Genomic DNA, 21586 nt, shown 5'->3' on the forward strand with positions numbered 1-21586 from the left:
GGGTTTAGAGCACATCTCCAAGGTATGTAACCTTTACTTCGCGGTTTTTAGTCTACTCTGCATAGCCATCACTTCTCAGGGGCTTGTTTAAGGTGAAGGGGTGGGCAAAGGTAAAGGGGGTAAGGGTGATTTTAGGATTAAGGGGTAGGCAGAGGTAAAGGTGTAAAAGTTATTTTAGGGTTTAGAGGTCAGTAGAGGTAAAGAGGCATAAGGGTGATTTTGTGGTTAAGGGGTGGACAGAGGAAAAGGGATTAAGTGTTATTTCAGGGTTTAGGGGTGGGTAAGGGTAAAGGAAGAGATGGATCATTTTAGAGTTAAAGGGGTAGAGATAACGGGGTTAAGGGTGATTTTAGGGTTAAGGAGTGAGTAACAGTGAAGGTAAAGGATGGTAAGGGTGATGTTAGGGTTAAAGGATGGGTAGAATTAAAGAAGGGTAGAAGTGACTTTAGCGTTTAGAGGTGGGTAGAGGTAAAACAAGCATTTGCAATGCAACGGGTCTCGCGTCTGCTCATGTGGGAGCTGATAGCGTTGTAAACTCCTAACCCGACTTTTCACCTATCGGGCAAAAGTGCATTTATATACTTAACCCGAAAAAGTGCAATTAACTAGGTAAAGCGCTCGACTTCTGCCAAGTGAGATTGCGCTCGTAAATTAGAGAAAAAGAAGTCCACGAGCCCGATGGAAAACAGCGAGCCTCGCATGTTTTCTGTACTTGGTCGCTGCGCTTGAGGAGGGCTAGCCACCAGAAAAGGCATGACATATGCGTGCTTTCGACTAATGAAAGCAAGCAGATTTTAATAGGCAAGCCCACTAACCAATGAAACACACTGACGTGACGTTGACAGGGCTCCGAGCCCTTTTCTGAATACTAAAGAGTCTCGCTGCGATACGCATGCGCGAGCGCATGCAACGCAGGCTCGACCCTAAAAAAGGATACAGGTGATGTAAAAGTTAAGGTGGGTAGAGGTGCAGGGAGAGCTTTACACTATTTGAATTGTCTCAAGGTTGTAAAAGAACACCCAATGTGTGTTAATTTTCTCCAATGATATTTACAGAAAGTAGCAGAGTCAACCCAGTATATACTATTACCAGTAGCTGTGTACAAATGTGCCCAGTCCACTAAGTATACAGAAATGCACCCACTTCACATGCGTGTGCATAGAAGCCCTTACCCATCCACGCTGAAATAGCCAGTTTATTTTTTGATTTATGCGTTTTTTAGCAGAGCCCAATCGGTGTCGGACATAGTCACTGATATCAAACTCACAGCCCAGTGGCTTCATCTCACCTGCAAACCATCCCCAGGACCGTAGAAGATCCTGTGTATATTAAGCCGTTGAATAACCTTGCACCAAGGCAGTCACTCTGCCGTCACAGAGAATGGCCCTGATACAGCACCAGAAACATTATTCTGAGGCCGAACTAAATGCAAACTGTGTGCTATATATGCGGCAATAAGATGCATGGCCACCTGTAGCGCAGGTGGCGCCTGGTGCGATAATCTTTTTTGACGCCCTCCACCCACACACCCCCCTATGACCTCCTCCTTGGATTCCCTCACTACCAGTGGGCACAAGTGCCTCTCATCTCTCCAAAGTCCCATTCTCACATATATTTAATTTGTTTTAAAACCCTTGCAAAGGCTGTCTTTACTAATCCACTCAGTTATCCATGTAAACTACAGATCTGTTCTTTGCAGCAGGAAAATTAACCTTATGTGCTACTTTATGGCTAGTCAACACTGCCACTAGACAAAACTACTATCTCTATAGCAGGGACATTATTCACAAGAGTTATCTTGACATTTTTATTGGTGCTTGAAAGTCGGGTGCACAAGGAACGCAGGTGCTTTTCTGACTGCTAAACACAGTCCCACTCCTGAGGACAGTGCACCCACCCCCAGGTCAGCGTCCAGTGGGGCCGCACCAGTGGCACTGCCCTAAAGCCGGCTCTGATAAGATGTGGAGGAGTGTGGGTGCCAACGTTAGGCAAATATTTCCCCCCAAAAATGATCTCAAGTATGCTCACTTTTTTTTGTTTAGTCTCTATTTGTGAATCGCCAAATGCTTTTTTTTCCAGAATTAATTGATATTTTAACTGCACTGATTCCTTTCAATAAATCATTTTGTCAAAAGCCGAGCTGTGCTTCTTTTTTCAGGAATTATTTCTTTGTTTTGTTTCTGGCAACTTGGTTTCCACCATAAACTGATTTTTCAATGATTGAGCAATTTGTGAACCAATTTGTTAATTTTTGTACGGAGGCCTTATTACAAGAATTTTCAAATGTCGCACTTCGGAGGAGAAACTGAGGAGCAGGAATAGGAAGTCCGTCGTTGCAAAACTTTGGCGGGGCCTAGGTTGGTTTTACCCGGTGCGCACGGCACGGTCGGGCGCATCTGCCTGCGTGCCTACCAGCAGTAAGCAGTGGTGAGGTGGCGTGCACTGACAGGCCGCCACAGAACCGCATTTTGCTACGGCGTCTAAGCATCACCGTCCCCGTGGCCACCCAAGTCGCCGCTTGCACGCCAGCGCATTTCAACACGTTCGTGTCTCCTGCCGCACACCTGCCCTGCTCCTCTGTTCGTGTCTCCTGCACACCTGCATACCATCCAGAAACAAACCAACACTGGCAAAACCAGTAGGTCTCGCCTGCAAGAGAAGTATTGGCGTTGTCAATGCTGTTTTAGCCGTGTGCAGCCATGTGGTAAAACAGCGCGGCCTCTGTGCAGCATGGCTGAAAAAAAAAACACGCTAACACCGCCAGCGCTGGCTGCGTCATAGACTTTTTTTTTTTTAATAGGGGAGGGGACATGGGGGAAACACGAATACAGGAGGGTGAGGGTAAAAAAAAATTATGATGCGGCCAGTAGCAAGAGCACATAGCCTGGGCAATGGGTCAGCCCACAACATCCACTGGCTGCCTTGCACTGAGGGAAGTCATTTTACCTGACCACAAGTGCACAGCAGCCGGAGATGAGAACACTTCAGCGCCAGGGCTGGTGCGCCACGGATACTTGGCCACTCATGTATTTTTATATTCTTTTAACATTTACGATGTTTTCCCACATTGCATGTTTGTAAACATACATTATTGCATAGTTGCCAAGGCCAGACCTATTGTATTTGCCAGCGTTTGTTTCCTTAGTCAGTAGGAACTTCGATTGCAGTGTTGTTGTTTTTCATGATTTGAAAAGGAGTGCTGCTCTGTACATTTTTCCAGCCCTGCTCATTTCCTCCAGTAAACTCAGCACTCTGCAGGATCATATGAGGTGCTCTACATTGTAGCACTGCCATTTGTCAACAATTAGGTTCAGAAGGGACCCTAAGCCTCAATGAGGGAGGATATTTCACTCGTATCCCCTGCAGTGAAGTGGCAGGTGTGGAAAGTAGCTTGGAAGTCGTTCAGTCCCACAGGCCTTTTCACCAGTACTACTGAAGAGGGGCTGCCTACAGGCTCACTCAGTGAAGGTCTTCCGTAGCTGGTTTCCTGGACTATCCCCATGCACGGGTAGGGTATGGGTCTAGGGGGTGGCTTGACTGCATTTCATCCGTGCACCTTCGTGCTGTGTTGCTTTCTACCACCCAGCAGTTGAGACGACTGATTAGTCAGCCAGGAGCCAATAAATGGCCAGTTCTTCACTGGTTCCAACTTCCCTTGACTGACTTAATGCATAAGGAACCCTAGAAAACCAAGCACAGAGCAATAACAAGAGAATGCTGGAATTTTTCAACAAAATGAAACTTTAGAGGCCCAGTTTTGGAGTGTGTGTTCGAGCCAGTGGCCTGTATATCGCATGGAACTAGAGATGGCCAATCACACTATTGCCAAGGGCGAACCCTTGCTGGTGGGTGCCTTCAAGCATTACACATGTTTACAATCTGAGGCACAGCTCATTAATGTGATTTGCCTAGACTCACACAAAGTGTTACCGCCAGGATTTGAAAACAGATCCACAATGTAGCCACTAGATGACATCTGCTTCGCACCGCCTTCATGCAGTGTAACAGTATGACCCCTTGTCACCCAAAGCACCATTCGCTGGTTCCTTCTTCCAGCCACTGCTATCCATAAATGTACCTCAATAGGCTGAACAGAGGCCAGGGTGGTAGCTATCATTGGTGCAGCAGGTGCCGTGGCACTGGGGCCTTGAGCCCTGAGGGGACCAATGATCCCTGATAACTGCTGTATTCAACTGCCCCACACGCAAAGGGCCCATCTTTCTTGCTTGCATCAGGGACCATGGAATCCTGGCTATGCTACTGAGGTGAATAAGGAATACAGTTACTAGAATGCACCTGGGAATTTTAAAAGAACAGGACTGAAATATGCTGTCCATAACGTCAAGTCACATGGCAACAGGTCCGTCGCTACAAATAAAACCACAAGATGATGCAACCACCCCTACATGGAAAGTAAGCTCCGCCAATCAAAACTCCAGAATCTGGACATCCCCTGCAGCGCCAAGTAAAGGACTCACGGGAAGGGGTGCCACTTGCGACATATTTTACAAACGTGGCCGGTACTTTTATTTCAAGGTCAGTGAAATATTTGGAACAACTGTGGAAGCTAGTTACGATAGTAAACACAAGAAGATGGCAATTCAAAAACATTTGAAGGGTTACTAAACTAAGTTAAAGCAAACAATCAGATTTTTAGAGTTGAAGTGTAATGCAGAACATTTTACACAAAATATTATTCAAATACAAGCGCCTGGCACTTCCATAACCTTGAAAGATTAACACATGAGTGGTAATTTGCTCTAAGATAGTTAGTAAAATTACTTATGCGTCAAACACTAGTTTCAGGGTTTCCAGTATAGTCGAAGTAGGCCTGAATAGATATTTCCCAAGAAGCGCATTCACAGTGATGGCAGGCACGGTTCTAATGAAAAGCAACTTTTGCTTAGAAAGCGACTGGTTTAGCCCAAGACTTATAAATATGAGGAGATAGTGCATAGAAACACAGGTTTTAAATGGTGGAATATTCACCTTCTTATCGTCTGGCTCAGTCTCCTCGGCTATCATCCCCTCTGTGGTCCTCAGTGCAGCACCCTCCCTTCACCATCACCACCTCGTCGCTCTGTCCTTCACTGGCAGTGTCTTGAGCGGGATGAAGATGTAGGGAGCTCTAGGACTACTGACCTAACAATCGCAACTTAGCAACGTTTATAAGAGGCGTGGCCTGTGTAACTAAGGGCGAGAGGTAGAACATTTGCACCACACGCTGTGCTTGTTAAATGTCTAAACATAACTTTCTGATGCTGAGGCAGAAGTTGTCTTTCAGGATTTTACTTTCAAGATTGTTCATTCTAGATACATAGTTTGTTGAATATAAAAAAGCTAGACATGGCATCTTAAAGTGCTCTGAGAATCAGTCAGTGTACCAGCCTCGATGTGATTCAAATGTATGCTCTCTTAAAATAACTAAAGCATGTGAACACTTCAACTTCCTGCCAGGCCCTTCAAGGACTGGCTACTACCTAAGATAACTCAGTGAGCTGAGCACCGACGTAGAGTAAATGCGTCACAGGCTTCAATGCCACCAGAGCAGGCCTCGCTCACCGTCTTCCCTTTCGAAGGTCCAGAAAAGGAGTTCCTTTGAGTTGAGTCACAAGACCTATTCAACAACAATGTCATTTATATCATTTGTTGTTACATTTTCTTTTTGTTCACCCCGGTATGTAGCAGGTCACTGGGCAGAGGTTGTATGGTCCTTTTAACAGCACTTTGAGGACAGAGCTTCAAGATAACATGAATATGTGCCAACAAGCAACGGATGTTTCCCGGTCAGTTCACGGACACGTGCTTAATTTCTGCCGGTGGCTGGAGGTGATGGGCACCGGCACTCTGTGTGTGTGTGTGTATGGGAGGGGGGGTGGGGGTGTTGAGCTGCATCTATTTTTCTTCATCAGACTTAGACAAAAACAGGGAAAGGCAGAAACGGGAGAAAGAAGGAGGGGAATGAAAGAAAAACAGTGACGAATTCAAAAAGTAGGGATGAAACAGAATTTACTAGCAAGATAAATAGACAGGGTCGGTTGGGTGATTGAAAAACGAGGTATAAGGTGGAATCAAGACTATACAAGACTTGGTATGCCACGAGACTGAAATCCGGCAGCGGCTTCTGAGAAAGTCTTTAAACCCCTGCACGTTCTTTTTAAATTTAATATTAGTATTTTTCTTTTTTTAACAAGATGTATTAGTTGAATTTAACAACTCAAGCACTTCAACTCCCATACAATCAGTTATTGGTACCCTATTGCCCCTCGCTAACCCTCCTGTCACCGACCCAGACCCACACGCCCTGAATGAAGAAGCAGGCGACCCAGGGCTACCCAGAAAGAACCCATAATATTTAGGACAAAAGCCCCCAGCAAACTTAGGGATCCCATTCCTGTTAGGGCACTGGCCGGGTGAGGGAATAAGAAGGTGAGACCAGTCACACTGTGTGCACGAGAGGGGGCACTGGCTGTGAGTAGTAGTAAGAAAGTGAGGCTGGTTGCACTGTGCACGAGAGGGTGCACTGGCTGTGAGCAGTAGTAAGAAAGTGAGGCTGGTTGCACTGTGCACGAGAGGGGGCACTGGCTGTGACTGGTAGTCATGGCGCAAGGCTGGTTGCACTTTGTGCATGAGAGGGGGCACTGGCTGTGAGCGGTAGTAAGACCACAAGGCTGGTTGCACTGAGTGCACGATAGGGGGCACTGGCTGTGAGTAGTAGCAAGAAAGTGAGGCTGGTTCACTGTCTGCATGAGAGGGGGGCCTGGCTGTGAGTGATAGTAAAACTGCAAGGCTGGTTGCAATGAGTGCACGAGAGGGGGCACTGGCTGTGTGTGCTAGTAAGACCGCAACGCTGGTTGCACTGTGTGCACGAGATGGGGCACTGGCTGTGAGTAGTAGTAAGACCGCAAGGCTGGTTACACTGAGTGAATGAGAGGGGGCACTGGCTGTGAGTAGAAGTAAGACCGCAAGACTGGTTGCATTGTGTGCACAAGAGGGGGCACTGGCTGTGAGTGGTTGTCGGAGCGCAAGGCTGGTTGCACTGTGTGCATGAGAGGGGACACTGGCTGTGAGTAGTAGTAAGATAGTGAGGCTGGTTGCACTGTGTGCATGAGAGGGGGCACTGGCTGTGAGTAGTAGTAAGATAGTGAGGCTGCTTACACTGTGTGCATGAGGGGGGCACTGGCTGTGAGTAGTAGTAAGAAAGTGAGGCTGGTTGCACTGTGTGCATGAGAGGGGGCACTGGCTGTGTGTAGTAGTAAGACCACAAGACTGGTTGCAATGTGTGCACGAGAGGGGGCACTGGCTGTGAGTAGTAGTAAGATAGTGAGGCTGCTTACACTGTGTGCATGAGGGGGGCACTGGCTGTGAGTAGTAGTAAGAAAGTGAGGCTGGTTGCAATGTGTGCATTAAAGGGGGTACTGGCTGAGTAGTAGTAAGAAAGTGAGGCTGGTTGCACTGTCTGCATGTGAGGGGGCACTGGCTGTGTGTGGTAGTAAGACCGCAACGCTGGTTGCACTGTGTGTATGAGAGGGGCACTGGCTGAGTGGTGGTAAGACCTCAATGCTGGTTGCACTTTGTGCACGGGAGGGGGCACTGGCTGTGAGTGGTAGTCAGAGCTCAAGGCTGGCTGCACTGTCTGCATGAGAGGGGGCACTGGCTGTGAGTGGTAGTACGACTGCAAGGCTGGTTGCACTGTGTGCATGAGAGGGGGCACTGGCTGGGAGTGGTTGTCGGAGCGCCAGGCTGGTTGCACTGTGTGCATGAGAGGGAGCACTCACTGAGTAGTAGCAAGAAAGTGAGACTGGTTGCACTGTGTGCATGAGAGGGGGCACTGGCTGTGAGTGGTAGTACGACTGCAAGGCTGGTTGCACTGTGTGCATGAGAGGGGGCACTGCCTGTGAGTAGTAGTGAGAAATTGAGGCTGGTTGCACTGTGTGCATGAGAGGGGGCACTGGCTGTGAGTGGTAATAAGAAAGTGAGGCTTATTGCAATGTGGGCATGAGAGGGGGCACTGGCTGTGAGTGGTAGTAAGACTGCAAGGCTGGTTGCACGGTGAGTAGTTGTAAGAACGTGAGGCTGGTTGCACTGTGTGCATGAAAGGGGGTACTGGCTGTGAGTAGTAGTAAGAAAGTGAGGCTGGTTGCACTGTGTGCATGTGAGGGGGCACTGGCTGTGAGTGGTGGTAAGACCTCAATGCTGGTTGCACTTTGTGCATGAGAGGGTGCACTGGCTGAGCAGTAGTACGAAAGTGAGTCTGGTTGCACTTTGTGCACGAGAGGGGGCACTGGCTGTGACTGGTAGTCATGGTGAAAGGCTGGTTGCACTGTGTGCATGAGAGGGGGCACTGGCTGTGAATAGTAGTAAGAAAGTGAGGCTGGTTGCACTGTATGCATGAGAGGGGACACTGACTGAGTAGTAGTAAGAAAGTGAGGCTGGTTGCAATGTGTGCACGAGAGGGGGCATTGCTGTGAGTGGTAGTAAGACTGCAAGGCTAATGCACTGTGTGCATGAGAGGGGGCACTGGCTGTGAGTGGTAGTAAGACCGCAAAGCTGGTTGCCCTGTGTGCATGAGAGGGGGCACTGGCTGTGAGTAGTAGTAAGAACATGAGGCTGCTTGCACCGTGTGCATGAGAGGGGGCACTGGCTGTGAGTTAATATTCACACTGCATGAAGCATCCTACTGTTTGAGTAAGACGAGGGTTCTTGTCTTCGAAGGCCTTAATTAAGAGTGAAGACTATAAAATATTTGATTGGGCTTTATCCCAAAGGAAGGGCAGGGCTGGCTTGAAAAGCTTTTGCTTTAGAGCAAGGACCATGAACTGCACCGAGGTGTCGACATCACCACCGCGAGGACTCCAGAGTGAGATCCGCTTCCTGGTGGCCCACACTTGCTCAAGGAGCCGCAGCAGGCACTACTTCCGGGTAGTGTCTGCCTGCCCTGCTGACGGGTCCCTGACAGCCAGTGCCACGTCAATCTCAAGCCCGCCCTTGCATCCCTGGGCCTGTCAACCTCCTGCTTTGGAAAGAACAGCAGACATGAGCATCAAATGCTGGACCAAAGTCAGCTGCAGTTAGAACAAACAGACCACCCTGGCAGAGAAACCCAGCTACCTTCCGAGCCCGCTGCCAGGTACCTGGGAAGCAGTGTACAAACATGCAGAATGGCTGAGTATCAAGCTGGCTGCTGCATCCAAGGCCTGTGTTATTGCGCCCGCAGGTTTGGAGGCGTAAGACATAGGCTAAGACATGCTTCTCGCATCCCTGTGAGAGGAGGAACCGGCTCAGTGACTTGAAAGCTTCAGACTGTGATCTGAAGGTCACCGGTTCGAATACCTTTACGGCTGACTCAAGGATCCTTCCATATTGAGTAAAATGTATTTATAGTGATTAGAAAGGGCAGAAGTGGGGAAAGAAGCTCTGTATAAAACAAGTTACAGTATTGGACAAGAAACCATGACGGCACTGTACTAGCCCACCTGAGTCACTCACTGCTACAGGTAACTTTCAGAAGCAAGTGTAGAACCTCAATGGTTCGGTGGATGAGGTCCCACTGCCCACGAACTATACTGTTCAAAGAAAGCCTACTTTAAGCGTGACTTCCTATTTTACTGCTCAAGCTTAACGTTGAAGGACAACCAAGCCTTCCAATAATCACCCTCTCCGCCTAGTTTCAGTGTAGGTTAGGTCAAGTGATTAAAGCTGTCCTTATGTCCAGGAATATATCTCAATTCGACATTAATACTTTATTCAGTGCACAGAGTACCAGACGCACGCTATTTCTGGAAGTACCGTGGCCTTGCATATCCAACCACTACAGGCAACCGAAAGTTGGGCCAGGAGGGAGTTCAGGTTCTGACATTTTAAGGATTTTAAAGTCCAGCGTACATGGTGGGAACAGGTGAAAAGCGGTAGCCAATCAGAGATTTTTATTCATCATCATCATTAAATCTTAACAAGCGTAAGTTACTGAAGAAGCAATAAGCTGACAAACAGAAAGCCCCTTCCTCCTCTGACATTTGAAATTCTATACAAATAAGGCTATGTAACACATATATTATCAAACCACAACGCATCTGTGCACTCTTGACACCTAAAAGTTGTACATTTCTATTTACAAGGATTTAGAGAATGGCCCATTTGCTTGCCGGGCTCTACTCTACCTCTCACCTTTTAATACCTTCTCTGTGTAACAATCCCTGGCCTTCTGGAAACTCCTGGTGTTACTTATGGACCTACTTGGAAAGTCTTTTCCCATGAACCTTTGTTCCAAAGCCACATCTCCCCTGGAAAATGCTCTTAACTTTTATATGCATTTTTATAATGCATTGACACCCCCTCCCCAGTGGCTGGGAGCTCCTTGTCCTAAGGAGAAGTCACATCAGCTGGACCCAAAACCATGCGGGTATAACAAGAGGGGCGAGAAAGACCCTTTTGTGGGGGAGCGGGGGTGGGGAGGGAATGAGCACTGCTCAGCAGACTCCCCCTCAGCCCAAGGCCTTAGCATCTCTGGAGGTTAACAGCCAACGTCAGACCTTGGGTAGCCCCTCAGTACATCCAGAAATGGACCACGTCTTTTTCTGATATTTCACTGAGGTTGCAAGCCATCTAACCAAGACTAGAGACCCCTGATTGAATGCTCCTAATTCTAGGTGAGGTTCTCCTCGGCCGCCAGGCATTAGAGCTCCTTAGCCCAGCGCCCCGCCCCCTCCAGCGGCGGATGACTACGTACCAGATTTTTGAAGAGCGCCGTCACCTCCCGGGTGAAGACAGCCAGGTTCAGGAAGCCAGTGGAGAGCTCGGGGTGGTTCTGCGTCGAATGGTTATTACCCAGGCTCTCTAGCGCGTCCACAAACTGTTCCTCGTTCTCAACGTGAGCTGCGGAGAGAAGGACAGAGGTCTGAGGACTGGAGAGAAAGGGGGTATCCAGAGTGGAACCCGGAGCAGGCAATGAGAGGGCAAGGCGCGCAATCATTACAGAAAGACAGTCAAACCGAGGAGGCAAGAATGAGAGAGCGCAAGCCTAGAAGTCATAAAATAAAGACAGTTAAACTGAGGAGTCAATAATGAGAGAGAGCGCAAACCCAGAAGTCATTAAAGAAAGACAGTCAAACTGAGGATGCAACAGCGAGAGAAAAGGACAGTGCCTGTGGGGCATTCTTTGTAGGTTGGGCAGAACTGTGCCATATAGTCAATCAATCAATCAAAGATATTTGTAAGGCGGGTGCTGCTACATCCAATGTATCCCAAGGCTCAAAGCTAAGAAGCCCGATATCAGATGGTAGCTACCTTGAGAGTTAATCTGAGTCGAACAAAAAAATCTAAGTCTCTTTTAAAGACGGATGGAGACTGACTGCGGAGACTGAGCTGCAGAGCATTCCATAGGTTGGGGTAGTACCGTAAAGGAGCTGCCTCCGTGTCGAGCTTGAGAGAATTGTGCATTAATGTATAGAGCAAAGAGGGGACATATACGACACTAGTAGAAAATAAAGCAGAGACAGGACACTAAGAACATCAATGCCAAGGAAAGTATAGGGCAGTAATGGCAGATAGGGGCACATAGAGCAATACTGTTAAAGGAAAAAGAAGGAGACAGAAAACAAACGGCACAATTATGTCAAACAAAGCAGAAAGGAGGACACAAAGGACATTAATGGAAGAGATTGGTTGCAGAGGAAGGTTGGGAGGAATGTCCTTGGTATGAGATGGTACATCTGTGCTGTGCTGCAGATATGCTTTTCTCAACTAGCCTATCTTTCCTCTGGTGGACTTGACACGGATGCAAGCCCACTGGAGGCGTTTCATGTCATTATTGTCAATATCACAAGGGTGCTCTGATGTCAAGGGGACACCTAGAGTGACTACCACCCATTTGACCGGGATATGCAGTGGCTGATGGTGATAGCAGTACCATTTCAGCCAAGGGGCACAATACTTTCTTTGCTGCCCTTGTAGGGAGCCTGTCATCTGTCCCAAAGGTTTGTCCCATCCCCTTAACTGTGGTCCCTTGCTTTAATGGTGTCTCATTATACTTGAAAGATGCATGCATGCGTTAATGGAATATGTGGGTCATGGGAGGACCTATGAATGCCAGGGGTCTCTTTGGGCACAAGCTGTACTAAATGGTGGCCATCTCTTTTCCAATCTTTCATCCACCGCTGACATACCAACCTGCATGTATCGATATTCCTGTCTCACTCCAATAAACCAGTTTGGGCTGGATTATTCCCATTGGAGCAGGGTCAATGCTGATTTGCATATGGCTGGGTCCAAATTGAGGTGGGATGGTGTGCAAAATAACGACATGGGATGCCTCCCGAGTGATTACCAGTGACTGAGATTAATTCAAGCACTTCGTCCATCACATTTTCGTATATTTAAGTGAAATACCCTAAGGAAAATAAGGGACCTTATCCAAGTGTCTACAGAAATGCACCACCTGATGATGTAAAGGGTGGAGTGAGGGTCCTGTTGTAACTGCCCATAGAAAAATACTGCCGGACGTTGCACTAGGTGCAGGGAGGAACATACTGCAACTGCTCATTGAAAGAGACTCTTTGATGTAGGGGCAGAAAAAAAAAAAAAAAAAAAAACAGCGCCAACTCCCAGTCACTCGACAATACAACTTTAAGAGTGACCAAGCCAAAAATAGACACTATTAAGTAACATTTTATTCCAAAGACGGGCACAGTGAAATGCAGCACTGGAAGGCTTTCCAGTGAAAAGTGGTCAGGCAGAATACTGGAAGAGTTCATGGAAAAAAACTGAATTTCATCCAAACAGCTGGAAAATGTTCTACACAACATTACTAGCCGGGGCTGCATAAGGAAGAAGCTTGCCACGGGGCCACCCCAAGGAGGAGTGAAGACCCCAACATCACTGGAGCAGGGGGTGGTGAATTTGGATGGGAGACTGAAGCTTGAAGAGTGCTTTTCTAACCGGACTGCCACATGACAGATGCACAACACAACCGTATCACTTGAACACTGATGCGTTTGCACAAAAAGACTGCACCATAAAACGACTCCTGCGTAAAAATACCACTGCATAAAAGACACGCAGGGCACACAAACTGATAAGATGCATATTCGCATGATGCCTGAAAACAAATTCTATTCTATTCTCCTTCAGTTTAACGTGTCATACGAAATACAGCTTCGTCCATTGATGGGAAGTTGTCCTTGCATGATCCGTTATTTTTGCTTCGCAAATTTAATTTCATTTAGACGAAAGACATGCTCAGTAGGTCCATAACTAATGTAAAAATTGAGAGGAGAACAAAAATGGAACATATTTCTATGGAGCACATTCTGTTTCCAGGGTGGTCTCAGCGCTATCAGGTACAGTAACTCTATGGTCTGATTTTGAAAGTTCGACTTGGATTTGTTTTTTGAGTTTTAACATCAATATTGTATTTGTGGATCTGCTGTTGAATGTGATGTGTGTTTTCGTACATGATCGTTCGGTGGGCTACAACGTTGAATGGGTGTGGCCAGGTATCTGGCGAAAGTGGGCTGGGTTACTTGGCTTGTCCAGTTTTCAGCATGACAGGTGAGTTAGCAGTGGTGCTCGGGAGCCATCATATTGATTTACTAGACGAACTGGGCTGACATGGGAGGGTGTTAATAGCTATGTTGAACATCTTCAGTTGTTGGCTGGTGTGAAACGTGTTGGGTAGGACCTTTTCTGCTATGAGCATGATGATCCCCAACTATATGGCCACACCTCTGCTGGGTGTATGTAAGCTGTTCTTTCTAATGTGCTGTAAATTGTTTTCAGTGTGGTTTGTTTCTTGGCGGAAAGTTTTGAAGTGAGCAATTTAATGCACAACAATGACGCCCAATATACTAAGCTCAGGTTGTAAACAAGTCCATGTTTTCTGCACAATGACCTTGGCATCACTTTGTGATGTGAGTGAGGTACTAAAAAGTCGCATCAGAAAATGTACATTTGCAGAAGTTCTAAAACATACGAGGCAAGAAGCATTTTGCAACTCTTTCTAATGCCTGCAACTGCTATCTGAAAGAGAGAGACTACCAGGTCATACCTGCCTATATATAGTTTAAAATATTTTAATATTTAGTTTATAGGAGATATTTTCATTGAACAAAGTTTTTTTCTGATTAACATAAGAACTTTCTCATCAGTCTTTACACATCTGTACATAAAAAACATGAAGTAGAAACAATCTTCAGCAAGTTTTCCAGTATTGCATTAAAAATGTCAGCTCTTAATTCTGGTCCTACAAATATTCCTATACAATTCTTAAAACACTTTCTGGTGTAATTGGTGTTATTGTAATCAAACGCTACTCACTTAGCGAATTTTTAAAATGAGATTTGCGCCACCAACGTTAGTGTCCATGCAGACCGTACACATTTGCCAAGTGAATAGCATTGATTCTGCTAGGGATATCCAGGAGAGCTGCTGATGATTCATTCAATACCCTACAATAACAGTGGAAAACAATTCCTGCAACCTGTGACTGGCCCTGTCATGTATGCACATTTCTGCTTCATATAAGATCTATGGTTACAATCTCAACTGCTTACCTCCTGATGAGCACCCAGAAAACAATTTGAGGTGTAAAAGCCACTGGTGTAAGGACCATCAGACCACATAAGTATTTGTCTATTCTAGACTTGCTGGATACAATTAACAGGCTTTGTACTAACACCATTGTTGGGCTCATGTCGATCTTTTGCTTGCTTTGTTTTTGTAGTTACACATGTTTTGTGTACCTCACTTGTACTGTGTGAGCACTGAGCACTTCTCTGGATTCTTTTTTTTTTATTATAAAAAATACTAAGATTCAACTAAAAGCAAACTTTCTCATTTATACATAACTGTTTCTTTGCAGCATCTTTCTGAGTAACAGGACAATAAATGTTACTCTTGCATATGTAACATGATGTGCTAATAAACCGTGTAACGTGTAGAAAAACACCATACTGAGCTACTCTGGCTTACATACATTGATTGCGTTGTGTGCCTGTTGGGTTACAGGCTAGCCCCGTCCGCTGATAATGTGACCTGTGACATACAGGTTTCACACACGTCAGGAGCAAGCATGCAACAACTCGCTGTGTTACTTTACAAGACAGACAGTAAGTAGTTCTACTGTTGTGAAGACTACTGTGCATTTATACTGCAGTATTCTAACCGTGGTTACACTGGAGGTGACACGCGTGCCTGGTAGTGAACGGTCCATCTGTTTGTGGTATCGAAAGATAAACTGTGTACACATGTTCTTGTGTGCTGCTTACTGCGATCAGGAAACAGTCTTTGCTTTCTGTTAAGACAGCTGCACAGTAAGGACAACACCTGCAGGCTTGAGGAAATGCTCACTGAATGTTTGCTGTAAGCACTGGCACTAGGCCGCATGCTTGAGAGGGGCTCACAGAAACGAGTGTTATTTACAGTCCATCGTGTGCTACGCCATGGGCAAGGTATTTGCTTTAATATTCCTAAATTTTGCACAATTTATCTTTTATTCTTTACGGAATGGCTAAAACAACGGAACACATTAGTCAGAATGAGAACAGACTAACGTCAATTTTCCCGCAGTAAAAGTTACCTGTCACTAGGCTGAACATGCCACATTTTGTATATCTGTGTAAGCAACGGTATACTTTTAGGTTTTTATGGTGCGTTCAAAGATGAATCAGCAATTAAGCAACTCTGAGGTTCAGTGGGCTAATGCGCCTGTTGCCTGCCAGTCACATATTCAAATTTTGGTGGATAAACCCAGTATTTGTATACCGAGTTTGATAAAATCAGTATAACAAGGGGGTTAACAGTACAATCTATTATTAGCACCAGAAGACATTTCATTAAGTGGCCTCCATTAAACAATTGGTCCATATTGTTAAAATGTCTTATTCATGATATATTTTCAGCTGTCTGCCTTGGAGCCCGGTGTAGATATTCTCAATTTAAATTCTACATTTTGCACCAGAAAGAGCATCATTCGATCAGTTTGTATTTATTTTAGTGGTAGCATCTTTTTGAGCATGGACAACGGTCCTTTTTCAAACTGAACATACTGTCTAGGGAGTCTGTGTTGTTTGTGTACACCTTTCATAATTGTTTAGTAGAATGGAGATGTTAGCAGCAGAAGCGAACAGCCTCAAACACCAATCGTATCCAAGTGCCCTGCCAACTGGTGATTTTTAAGCATAGCTCTCTGTGTGGTCTATCGTCACGGCTAGTAGAACTATGCAATTGTGTGGCCATGCCATTTTTTTGCATAAAAATTGATTTTCCGCTTAATTGATCATCTGCTGCATAATCTGCAGTACGCATATTTAAACAAAAATAAATGTTTCTTGCTAAAATGGTTAAAAAGTTACTAAAACTGCAGCAACACATGTTGCGGTGCAGTGGAAGGCCAATGGCAAAGGTTGACTGGTCACCTTTTTAGGTTGAGCGCACAAGTGCTCTGACGTGTTGTAATCTATCTGTGGACTTTTAACCACACCCACCGCATGCCCATCACTATCACTCGTTCATGGGCTTGCCTGTCAAAAATCCTTTATCATTGGTAAATGCTTAACGTTTGTCCCTCCTTGAGGCAGTTTTGTTACCACCTTGGCCATCAACCCTGTTACATGGTTGACTGCACGTTTGCCAATACGCTTGACTGTGAGAGAACTTCTTTTCCTTTTGTGTCTCTCCTTCGCGCTCATGGCGCCAATGGCGATTTGAATCGGCTTGCTTATGTCAACTGTTTTACTTTTTAAGTCCAGTTAGGAATTTATAACACTTATAGCTCTAACTCGAGCAAACGCAAGACCCATTGCATTGCAAGTGCTTGTTGTTGCTTATTGCTATATTTGTGTGCCAAACTGGAACTAATGAGGTGCGACCTATGCACAGGCAGGTTTCCAAAGTATATAAATGGGGGATGTAGGAAAGTACCATCTTGCCTGGCATGTTACCCCCATATTTCACTGTATATATGTTGTTTTAGTCTGTGTGTCACTGGGACCCTGCCAGGCAGGGCCCCAGTGCTCATAAGTGTGCCTTGTATGTGTTCCCTGTGTGATGACTAACTGTCTCACTGAGGCTCTGCTAACCAGAACCTCAGTGGTTATGCTCTCTCTGCTTTCCGAATTGTCACTAACAGGCTAGTGACCAATTTCACCAATTCACATTGGCATACTGGAACACCCTTATAATTCCCTAGTATATGGTACTGAGGTACCCAGGGTATTGGGGTTCCAGGAGATCCCTATGGGCTGCAGCATTTCTTTTGCCACCCATAGGGAGATCTGACAATTCTTACACAGGCCTGCCAGTGCAGCCTGAGTGAAATAACGTCCACGTTATTTCACAGCCATTTATCACTGCACTTAAGTAACTTATAAGTCACCTATATGTCTAACCTTCAACTGGTGAAGGTTGGGTGCAAAGTTACTTAGTGTGAGGGCACCCTGGCACTAGCCAAAGTGCCCCCACATCGTTCAGGGCAAATTTCCCGGACTTTGTGAGTGCGGGGACACCATTACACGCGTGCACTGTACATAGGTCTCTACCTATGTACAGCGTCACAATGGTAACTCCGAACATGGCCATGTAATATGTCTAGGATCATGGAATTGTCACCCCAGTGCCATTCTGGCATTGGGGGGACAATTCCATGATCCCCCGGGTCTCTAGCACAGAACCCGGGTACTGCCAAACTGCCTTTCCCGGGGTTTCACTGCAGCTGCTGCTGCTGCCGCCAACCCCTCAGACAGGTTTCTGCCCTCCTGGGGTCCAGCCAGGCCTGGCCCAGGAAGGCAGAACAAAGTACTCACTCAGAGAAAGGGTGTTACACCCTCTCCCTTTGGAAATAGGTGTCAGGGCTGGGGAGGAGCAGCCTCCCCCAGCCTCTGGAAATGCTTTGATGGGCACAGATGGTGCCCATCTCTGCATAAGCCAGTCTACACCGGTTCAGGGATCCCCCAGCCCTGCTCTGGCGTGAAACTGGACAAAGGAAAGGGGAGTGACCACTCCCCTGACCTGCACCTCCCAGGGGAGGTGCCCAGAGCTCCTCCAGCGTGCCCCAGACCTCTGCCATCTTGGATTCAGAGGTGTGCTGGCACACTGGACTGCTCTCAGTGGCCAGGGCCAGCAGGTGACGTCAGAGACTCCTTCTGATAGGCTCTTACCTTTCTTACTAGCCTATCCTCCTTCCTAGGTAGCCAAACCTCCTTTTCTGGCTATTTAGGGTCTCTGCTTTGGGGAATTCTTCAGATACCGAATGCAAGAGCTCACCAGAGTTCCTCTGCATCTCCCTCTTCACCTTCTGCCAAAGGATCGACCGCTGACTGCTCTGGATGCCTGCAAAACCGCAACAAAGTAGCAAAGACGACTACTGCAAACTTGTATCGCTTCATCCTGCCAGCTTTCTCACCTGTTTCCTGGTGGTGCATGATCTGGGGGTAGCCTGCCTCCTTCTTGCACCAGGAGCTCTGAAGAAATCGTCCGTGGGTCGACGGAATCTTCCCCCTGCAACCGCAGGCAACAAAAGACTGCATCACTGGTCCTCTGGATCCCCTCTCAGCATGACGAGAGTGGTCCCTGGGACTCAGCAACTCTGTCCAAGTGACTCCCACAGTCCAGTGACTCTTCAGTCCAAGTTTGGTGGAGGTAAGTCCTTGCCTCCCCACGCTAGACTGCATTGCTGGGTACAGCGTGATTTGCAGCTGCCCCGGCTCCTGTGCACTCTTCCAGGATTTCCTTCTTGCACAGCCAAGCCTAGGTCCCCGACACTCTAACCTGCAGTGCACAACCTTCTGAGTTGTCTTCCGGCGTCGTGGGACTCCCTTTTCTGACTTCGGGTGGACTCCGGTTCACTCCTCTTCTAAGTGCCTGTTCCAGTACTTCTGCGGGTGCTGCCTGCTTCTGTGAGGGCTTCCTGACTTGCTGGGCGCCCCCTCTGTCTCCTCATCCAAGTGGCGACATCCTGGTCCCTCCTTGGCCACAGCAGCATCCAAAAACCCTAACTGCGACCCTTGCAGCTAGCAAGGCTTGTTTGCGGTCTTTCTGCGTGGGAACACCTCTGCAAGCTTCTTCACGACGTGGGACATCCATCCTCCAAAGGGGAAGTTCCTAGTCTTCTTCGTTCTTGCAGAACACCAAGCTTCTTCCACCTGGTGGCAGCTTCTTTGCATCCTCAGCTGGCATTTCCTGGGCATCTGCCCACTCTCGACACTGTCGCGACTCTTGGACTTGGTCCCCTTGTCTTACAGGTACTCAGGTCCGGAAATCCATTGTTGTTGCATTGCTGGTGTTGGTCTTCCTTGCAGAATCCCCCTATCACGACTTCTGTGCTCTCTGGGGGTTGTAGTTGCACTTTACACCTACCTTACAGGGTCTTGGGGTGGGCTATTTTTCTAACCCTCACTGTTTTCTTACAGTCCCAGCGACCCTCTACGAGCTCACATAGGTTTGGGGTCCATTCGTGGTTCGCATTCCACTTTTGGAGTATATGGTTTGTGCTGCCCCTATACCTATGTGCTCCTATTGCAATCTACTGTAACTTTACATTGCTTGCATTACTTCCTTTTGCTATTACTGCATATTTTTGGTATTGTGTACATAACTTATCCTCATACTGAGGGTACTCACTGAGATACTTTTGGCATATTGTCATAAAAATAAAGTACCTTTATTTTTAGTATATCTGTGTATTGTGTTTTCTTATGATATTGTGCATATGACACCAGTGGTATAGTAGGAGCTCTACGTGTCTCCGAGTTCAGCCTAAGCTGCTCTGCTATAGCTACCTTCTATCAGCCTAAGCTGCTAGAAACACCTCTTCTACACTAATAAGGGATTACTGGACCTGGTACAGAGTGTAAGTACCCCTTGGTACCCACTACAAGCCAGGCCAGCCTCCTACAGGGGACGCTAGTGAGCCCACGGCAAGATGGCCACACTCTAGTGTAGCTCTGTTGGCTGGGATTCCCAATCCGCCAATTATCCTGCAATCTCAGCGTGCATTCGCCCTTACAACTGACAACACGTTGTGTAAGGGACTCATGCAGACACGCTCACCTTTAAATCATGATGAACAGAGGTGAAGAGCCCCATATATACCATACCCAAGTAGAAACTCCATAACAAGGACCAAGATGGCGGCTGCATGACCCGTGGTGGCTGGCATCTGCGCTCCCACTAAGATCCTGCCTGGTGTGTTGCCGGAGACAAGATGTGTGGCAGGTATCGGATATCTTTGACAATGGCGCCACGCAGTACTGCCTCAGAGTGAAGGTGAGCACTGCAGCGGGCTCTGCATTTGCTGAGAGTAGCCCTGCCTGATCAGCCCAGCGGGAGGCGAGTCTGTGATAGCCCTTCAGCGCCGGCCGCTGCTGAAGGACTGCGAGCCCTGCCACACAGGTATGAAGGGGCGCGCATGGGCCCCTGGAAGACCGGAGGTGTGAGACCACTGAGCAGCGCTTTTGGAAGAGTGCAGTCTGGGCAGCGGTGTACACGGATGTGAGCGCCTATGGCCTGCGGGGAATGTTGAGACATGTGGCTATGCTGCGCTGAAATGGAGGTGGTGGATGGGTGCAACACTGGGCCTCTCACCGAACCTGCTGAGTTCCGTATAACTCCATACGCATGGCCCACATTGTCTAATCCTCACAAGTAGGGGCTTGAAGTACCCCCCTGTCAAAAAGGCAATACGGACCGCTTTATAGTGCTGTGTACTAAACTGCTTGTGTAGCTGCTAACAGGGGCAGCTGTGCTGAGAATTGCCTGATGAGATAGAATTGGCTGTTGAGGGGCCAACTGACAACTGAGGGAGGTCTGAGGGGCTGCCAGCTCCTGGGATTTGCAACTCTCGTGGCCTGTCGGGATCCTGCACCTGGGGAGCTCCTGGGAGGCACACCCGAGAGCGGTATCTCACATGGGCAGCCAAAATTATAAAAACTGGACCCCCCAAGCTACTGTGTCGAGGAACCGGGAGTGGAGGTCGCACCTGCAGAGCACCCCCGAAGGTACTTGGAGCACAGACCAATGGCTACTCGCCCATTACTATAGTCCGTTTCCTTTGCTGTAGCACCACTGAGCTAGGACCCCAGTCTAGCACTTCTTCTGCTGTGGCCTGCGCTCTGACATCAGGATGGGGATAGCTGAAAAGCACCAACCTCTTCTCACCTTTGAGACCTGGAGTCTCACTAAATTTCAGCCTGAACCCCACTCTGATCCTGAGCGAGATCCCACGCCCTAGGGAGCAACTGCACTCAAAACTACACTGTTGGCCATGCAATAAAGTTTGCAATTTATTGATGGAAAAAAACTGATACTCTCAATGTCCACATGGACCACATGACAGCTGGGATAAACAGGGCACATGCATAACGGAAGCGGAGCAACGCATTTCAACAGCAGAAGATGATCTGCAGGCAGTCTCCTCGAGATGCTTAAACATGGAAAAAGACCTAGCAGTGATCCAGGCCAAGAACGAAGATCTGAAAGCACAGTCACGCAGGAACAACCTGAGGATTACAGGTGTGCTAGAATCCACTAACACTGGCAAAATGAAACACTATGTGGAGGCTATGCTTGGCGACGTTTTTGGTGCAGAAAATTT

General features: G+C 47.3%; 1 protein-coding gene across 1 annotated transcript in view; it reads right to left on the reverse strand.

Annotated features, from left to right (window-relative positions):
- Positions 1-21586, reverse strand: part of ASAP3 (ArfGAP with SH3 domain, ankyrin repeat and PH domain 3) — a 303602-nt gene that overhangs the window by 211516 nt on the left and 70500 nt on the right. Inside the window, exon 3 of the mRNA XM_069224120.1 lies at positions 10730-10875. Within this exon, the coding sequence (XP_069080221.1) occupies positions 10730-10875 (146 nt within the window). The remainder of the gene's footprint in view (positions 1-10729; positions 10876-21586) is intronic.

Source organism: Pleurodeles waltl, chromosome 3_1, assembly GCF_031143425.1.
Source record: "Pleurodeles waltl isolate 20211129_DDA chromosome 3_1, aPleWal1.hap1.20221129, whole genome shotgun sequence".
Taxonomy (NCBI): domain Eukaryota; kingdom Metazoa; phylum Chordata; class Amphibia; order Caudata; family Salamandridae; genus Pleurodeles; species Pleurodeles waltl.